At 37.2% G+C, this 7,488-nt stretch overlaps 1 protein-coding gene across 2 annotated transcripts; it reads left to right on the top strand.

Annotated features, from left to right (window-relative positions):
- The first annotated feature begins 2,252 nt into the window (after window positions 1–2,252).
- LOC116127197 lies at window positions 2,253–5,724 on the top strand. 2 transcript variants are annotated; one of them, XM_031412845.1, is made up of 4 exons: window positions 2,253–2,620; window positions 2,906–4,249; window positions 4,495–4,612; window positions 5,008–5,724. In XM_031412845.1, the coding sequence occupies exons 1-4, from the start codon at window positions 2,522–2,524 to the stop codon at window positions 5,250–5,252; spliced, it is 1,806 nt and encodes a 601-aa protein (XP_031268705.1). In that variant the 5' UTR covers window positions 2,253–2,521; the 3' UTR covers window positions 5,253–5,724. The 2 variants fall into 2 exon arrangements, with proteins under 2 accessions (XP_031268705.1, XP_031268706.1); XM_031412846.1 differs by having other exon boundaries at window positions 2,255–2,620; window positions 4,498–4,612.
- Window positions 5,725–7,488: the final 1,764 nt, after the last annotated feature.

The raw sequence follows: 7,488 nt of genomic DNA, 5'->3' as shown, positions 1-7,488 counted from the left end.
GTATTAATTTTCATTAAAAGATCATTTTTCAAAATATTCTTATTAATATTTAAGTTTTACTTATTATTTGATTAAGAAATTAATATACATTAAGACATATACATTAAATAATAGCTTTTAAATGTTTGTTATCGGTGAAAACAAACAATTAAATACTTATAATCAAACATGAAACATCAAGTAAATATAAACAAATATACTATTTAATGTTTTACACTTAATTGTTAGGGGTGTAATATAATTTTATAAGAGTTTCTTTGTCATTTTTAAAAAAATAGGGGGTAATTGATATTTTTCAAGTAACCCAAAGCTAGAACCTGTAACATAGGTTCCGCTTCAAAGTTTTAGGAACTGAAACCGATTGTTCCAATTTCGATTCCAAATCAAAGGAATTGGTCGGTTTTGGTTCTAGTTTCGATTCCTTTGACTTTGGGCGGGTACTCAGATCGCCACCCTTACTTTACAATGTCTTTGGGTTTAAAGTGATGACGTAATCAAATTCTATGCCCAATTTTTTCTTAAAGATTAACCTATTATCCTATGAGAGTGTTTGTCTGAGCTTATGAAAATTAGCTTATAAGTATTTAAAATTTTAAGCAATTACATGTTTGGTTAAAATACTTATAAGTGACTGATAAGTTGTTGACGTGTTTGGTAAAATATGACTTATAAGTATATTTTATTATAAAATGACTAAAAATGGTACTACATTAAAAAATGGTATATTATGGAATTTTAAAATTAAACAAGGATAATGTGGTAATATACTTGGTCAAACTAGCTTATAAGAAAAAAAAAAATAAATGTACTTTTCTCCCAACTTATTATTATTATTTTTTTGCTTATAAACTCAACTTATAAGCTCAAAAAAATTACAAACAAACATGTGAGCTTAATTTTAGAGCTTAGAAATTAGTTCAAACCACCCCTATGAAAGTCCAAGTGGTAAATCACCTAAATTAATATTAATCCCTTATTTATGATTTTAAACGTGACACGTGTTAATATTAATAAGCAATAAACGAATTTTAATATTAATTACTCAGAAAATATTTCATTTTAAATTTTTTACTTTTACTGCTTCAATATTTACACCCTTGTTCTCCCATTTTCCTTCCAAATTCACCGGAGAATTAATCGCCGCTTTTACCCTCAGCTCTATTGAAATCCCGAAACAACCCTTCCCAAACGATCGATCCTCCTCCCGTTATCGTCTTTTCACTTCTCTTGCGAATCCAAAAATATCCTCTCTCCTTAAGAGCTAAAACATAACTAAAATAAAATCTCCAGTAAATTAAAAAAGGTCCTTGGAGCCATCAAACCATCTCAAACAAATCTCAGCCCTTCATCTTTCAATCCAACGGCTCTCCTAAGTCGGCGTAGTGGTTTTCATCATAAACCCTAGCCCGCCACCCTTCTCTACAAACCCACTTCCCTCTCCCTCTCACAACAAGACTTACGTGAAACCCACAGCCCAATCGACCTCTCTTCGCCCCTTTTATCCACAGATCTTAACTTCTTTCAGTTCTTTTCCGTCTGTTCTTCTTCTCCTTCTTCTTTTTGTTTTCTATATTTGTTGGATTTTAGATGTCCGAAAGTCTTTTGTTATGTTGTCGTTAGGTTGTTGTTTTACGATGTTATGTGCGCGATTACTTTTATTTATTATTTAGTTTTCGTGGTTTGACTTGGATTCTGACTCGGGAAACAACTGAGTTACAACTTCTAGATCGGTGTGAATGTCGCGTTTTCTGACGGTTTTTATTTAGATGTACTGGAGAAACCGACCCGGAAAGAGATATTCGAGGCTGGGGCAGATTTTGGACTGAGTCGGCTCGAAGCGAGTGAAGCTTTCTAATTCAGTGAGTCGAGGAAGATCGAGTCAGGAAGAGTCGGGTGTTTTCAGAACCGTACGGCAATGCCGTCGGTGGGTATGCGACGGACTACTCGGGTGTTCGGAGTGGTAAAGGGAGCCGATGGGGCCCGCGTTCTGCGTTCGGGTCGTAGGTTATGGCCCGAGTTCGGTGACTGGTATCAACAACCGCTGGTCAAGAAGAGCAGTGGGAATGGGCCTGGTGGGCTTAAATGCAAGCCGAATGGGTGGACGCATGTGGAAAAAATTAAGCTGAAGCATGAAGAAGAAAGAGAAGATGAAGAGACAGATGTCACAGAGATTATTAAGAATGAGAAGGAAACGAAAGTGTGCAAGAAAGTTAAAGAAGAAGAAGAAAAAGAAGGGAAAGTTATGGACAAGATGTTTGGGATAGTGTATAGGAGAAAAAGGAAGAGACTTGGTGGTAAAAGTAGTGAGCTTTCGGGTGATAAAATGTATGGGATTCGGTTTCGGCGTAGACAGAGGAGGAGGAAGTGTTAGGAGAGTGGCGTTGGTAGTGAAATATTGGCGGAATTTGCGAGGGACGACGAAGAAGTTGGAGGGTTTCGTGTGTTTGGTATCGGTTTGGAGAGTTCTTGTATTGGTAGGAGTAGTTGGTTTGCTCGTTTTGTGAGTTTGGTTTTGAGGTACATGGTAAAGGCAAGACTTGAAATGCCTGAGCTTGCTTCATTTTTGCTTTCACAGCCGATCAACGAAGCACTCTCTACGTATGGAATTCGCTTTTTGTGGGTATGTGTGCTGTTATTTATCTACATTTTGTGTTCTTTAGTTGTTGAGTTGCTATAGCCCTGTTTTTGAATGCATTTCTTTCTTATTGAGTTGTTATTGGTATGTGTGTTTTAAGGATTTTGGTTTATACTGACTGCGGAAACCAATTCAATTTCACAGAGTTAAGATATTTTTGTTTGATTATGAGTTCTTTTGCTTTTTAATATGAGAATTATAATTGAATGATTATGTGTTGTTTGTGTTGTTCCTTGGCATTGAATTTTTTTTGGTTCAATTTTATTTCAGGATCCTCCCATTGGTGTTGCTGGTATGTTCAAGCTTTTTGGGGTCATGCAAGTCATGCCTTCGTTTTCTCTGGATTTTTCTGCGGTACCCTCCTGTTTTATGTACATTCATTGCAGTATGCTTATTAGGTTAAAGCGCCTGCCACCTGTGCTTGTAAATAATTTAGTGTCTTTGGACTCGAATGATGAAATAATGTCCAGCATCAGAAGCTACCAAACTTACGAGTCTTCTGATGAAGATGTAGACCATGTATGTGAGACCAAAACCATGATGCCTGTAGTTGATAGTACAGTGAACAGAGTGGCATTACATCCTTCTGTCAGAGCTTCTAAGTTAACTGGGCGAAATGTGCAGCATAGAAATGCTCTGAATTCTCGCACAATTCAGAAAAGGAGGAGTTCATTGAGGAGGAGGAGAGCCAGGAATCCTTCTCTGGTTGGTGCACATAAAGGTAGTGGAACTTTAGTTTCTGATTTAGTTAGTAGTAGGAAAAATGGCATCCCCTTCTCTTCTGTGGTGTCCAAAAATAAGCTTAGGAGTTCAATTCGAAGTAGCCCTGCATCAAGATTCAAAGAAGTCAGTTCCAACAAGGACCAAACATGGCGAGACTTGGTTCCGTCTTGTTGCTCTGCAAGTATATTGGTTATAGAATCAGACAGATGTTACAGGGTAGAAGGAGCCAGTGTCATGTTAGAAGTGTCTGCATCAAGAGAGTGGCTTCTTGTAGTAAAGAAAGATGGAGTAACAAGATATACCCACAGAGCGCAAAAAATGATGAGGCCCTGTTCGTCTAACCGTGTCACCCATGATATTATATGGACTGGGGATGACAATTGGAAACTAGAGTTTCCCAACAGACAAGACTGGCTAATTTTCAAGGATCTTTACAAGGAATGTTCTGATCGCAACGTTCATGCTTCTGTAGCCAAGGTTATCCCGGTTCCTGGGGTTTGGGTGGTGTCAGGTTACGAGGAGTGTATTACTGTTCCTTTTTGCCGACCAGAGTCATATATCTCTATTAATAATGATGAGGTATCTAGAGCTTTGACAAGGAGGACTGCGAACTATGACATGGATTCTGAAGATGTGGAATGGCTAAAGAAGTTCAATAATGAGTTTTTCACAGAAAATGAACTTCAGAACCATGTTTCAGAGGATAATTTTGAGTTAATGGTTGATGTCTTTGAGAAGGCGTACTTTTGTAGTCCTGATGATTACTCTAATGAGGAAGCAGCAGTTAATCTTTGCTTGGATCTGGGTAGGAGGGAAGTAGTGCAAGCTGTGTATAGTTACTGGGTGAAGAAACGGAAGCAGAAGCGCTCAGGACTACTTAGGGTTTTCCAGGTAAAGATTTCCTGCAAAGTGTATGCTTTATATTTGCTTGAGATTCTAGATATTTGGAAGAGTTGGAGTTACAACCCACTACAAATCAATATTTTGAACTTTTATTCTACATGATCCTTTTTCCCCTGTTTCCTTCTTTTTAGTTTTCTGAAAACTTGGGTAGTATATATATTCAAATTCAGCTACATGTAGTTTTTGTTGCTTAGCAATTGGTTTATGTGATCGACCTGGATAATCCTTTCTAGCAGGGTCAGCAAGTGAAAAAACCTGCCTTGATTCCAAAGCCTGCACTACGAAAGAGAAGATCCTTCAAACGGCAGGCTAGCCAATTGGGAAGAGGCAAACAACCTGTTCTCATGCAAGGTTTGTTCAGTCTAACCCCTGTAAATTTTTGTGCGTTACCTAGTTTGTTTTATGCCAATATTAATCCGTTTATAGATTTGCCCTGTAGGCTTGTTCTGGAACTCGATGAAATTTATCGTTTATCAACTTTTGAAAACTGATGTTGATTTAGATAGCTCTTGCGATGATGCATCATTTAGGGTTGGCATGCACATTTAATTAAAACATCCAATGTGAAGCACTCTGTTTGGATTCCTCTTTAGTTCTCTTGATGGAGTATTTGATGGAATATATAAGAAACCGAAATGGTTACGAGTAAAATGCCAACGGATCTCATTCATTGCAACTGTTTTACTTCATTTTAGGTGACTTCCTTTCACTGAAGATATAAATCTGATGTTTCTTTCATTGTACAGCAATCGTAGAGCAGCAAGATGCCATGGAAGAACAGAATGCTATGCTTAGAGTTGAGGAAGCTAAAGCCTCGGCAAAAAGATATGTTGAATCAGCAGTCGGTAAACGTCAGAGGGCGCAACTGCTCATGGACGTTGCTGATTTGGCAACTTACAAAGCAGCAATTGCACTTAGAATCGCAGAAGCTGCTGAAGTTGCAGAATCAGCAGAGGCTGCAGCTGCTCATTTTTTAGATGGAGAGGCATAGCTATTGACACTTCTGATGCTATTATTGATTGCTGATTGCTGAAGTTGATCCACAGCCTCAACATGGCTGTTTTTGAAGCCTTTGGAGGACAACCTATGAAGAGGAAACAAAGTACTGTAATCATGTATAGATTTTTGATTGATTGATGTACATTCTGTATTATTATTATAGCCTCACACCAAATATTTTACAAGGGGATTTGGTTTATTTCCTTGAAAAAAAATGGCGAAAAAAAAAGAAGAAAATTATAACCAAAAAAAAAAAAAAAAAGGGTTTCTAGCTTCTGCTTGGTTGAGATAGATTCCTTGTGTACATATTTTAAGCTAGAGTGACCCATAATTTTCTTCCTGTACATTCTTTTAGTGTAAGAGTGATTTATAGTTTTCTTAGCGCTTTGGAATAGACAGAAGAAATCAGGCTGTAAATGACAAAATTCGGAGTTCTGCAATAGATGAAGGTACAGTATTTTATATTAATGGTGGATTAGGTTCAATTAGAACATTCCATTGTTAATCTGTTGAGATAAATACTACTTTAGAATATCATGAAAATCTACAAATGGGGGAACCAAAAGCTTCGTTTGCTATACTGGGATTGGAATCAGAGACTTGTAGATAAATAGTTAATAATCTTCTTATTTATTAAAATATTTTTTGCAGTGTCTTGGCCGCAAAATGGCCTATCGCAGCTAAGAGTAGTGCTGGCCACCGGTGAGGTGGTTGGCGATGGACGATTCCGTTTGAAATTTTTAATGTGTTCTAATTTTGAATTTGTGAGATACCGAACTTGAAGTTGAAGGAGATAGGTATTAGAGGGCGTTTGGTTGGAGGGTATTTGACATTACTGGGGCTAAGTGATCTTATATAACTTGATTACCATGTTTGGTTGTCAAGTAATATAAGATACCGGTAATCTTTAAATACCAATAGTTGTTACTATTGGTAATATTGGAGGTAATCTGATTACCTTCATTTTCTTAGGTATTTTAAGATTACCAGGGTTATCTTCTTTTATTACAATTTTATCCCTTATTAATAAAAGTTTTGGACAATAATGCCTTTATTTTAAAAGAAATTTACATTAATATCCTATTTCAATTTTACCCTTGTTTAATAAAAATTTTGGACAATAATACCCTTATATTTAAAACAATTTACAGACCATCACTGTCACCCAGCCACCACCACCACTGCCACCCAGTCGCCACCGTCGACAGCGGGCCAACCACCACGGACCGCCTATGGAAAGTTGCTGGAGTCACTAAAAAAGAACGAGATTCGGTGAGAGGCTCCGGGAGGCTTCGATATGTCAATTTCCAGCCATATTGATGGCCAAAAACGGCCATATCAAGTCAGATCTGGCCGAAAATGGCCAAATCGATGGAATTGGCCGTTAACGGCCAGATCCTATCTGGCCGATAATGGCTAGGGATCTTCCCTGATATGGCCGTTTTCGGCCATCAATATGGCCAAAAACGACCATATAAGAGCCTCTTGGTCACGGCAAGCGATTCGCAGGGACTTTCGGAGATTTCCTGAGATGGTTTGCGGTGGTGGCAGCGACGGCAGGAGGTGGGGGTGATTTCATAATAAATTAAAGTTTTATATAAACGGGGGTGTTTTAACTAAATCTAAAATATTGGGGGTTAAAGATATTATTCAAAAATTGATGATAAAAATAATATTATATTAATATTTGAAAAGGGGACAATTTAGTAATTTCAATAACATACCCACCAATTTATTTCCCATAACCAAACATATTAATATAACATACCCACCAACTAATCAAACACATTTTCCTAAAGATTCCTAGTAATCTTCCAAGTTAATCTATCTTTCCAGTAATTCAACATTCCCAGAAATTTAACATTCCTGAACCAAACGCCCCTTTAGTGTTAGCCCCTTTCTTTGTTTATATATGTTGAAGAATGATAAAAATGCCCCTTTTCTACCAAAGTTGATGTCTGAAAAGTCTGAAACTGAAAAAAAGGGGTCATTTTTGGGAAATCAAGGGGGAAAAAGCTCCGTTTTAAAACCCGGACCAGACCAGCTGATCGAACCGATCGGATTGGGACTTGGCAACCTCTTCGGTCCAGTTTAGGCTCTAGGGTTTTTTTTTTTTTTTTTTTTTTTTTTTTCTATATTTCATATTTGTGGAGACTAATTAATTTTTTTAGGGGTGTTTTTAAAATATTTCAAAGATTTAGGGACTAATTCGTATTTTTATGGCATTT

This window comes from Pistacia vera, unplaced genomic scaffold, assembly GCF_008641045.1.
Source record: "Pistacia vera cultivar Batoury unplaced genomic scaffold, PisVer_v2 Contig19, whole genome shotgun sequence".
Classification (NCBI taxonomy): Eukaryota; Viridiplantae; Streptophyta; class Magnoliopsida; order Sapindales; family Anacardiaceae; genus Pistacia; species Pistacia vera.
This window is presented reverse-complemented; position numbering and strand designations above follow the sequence as displayed.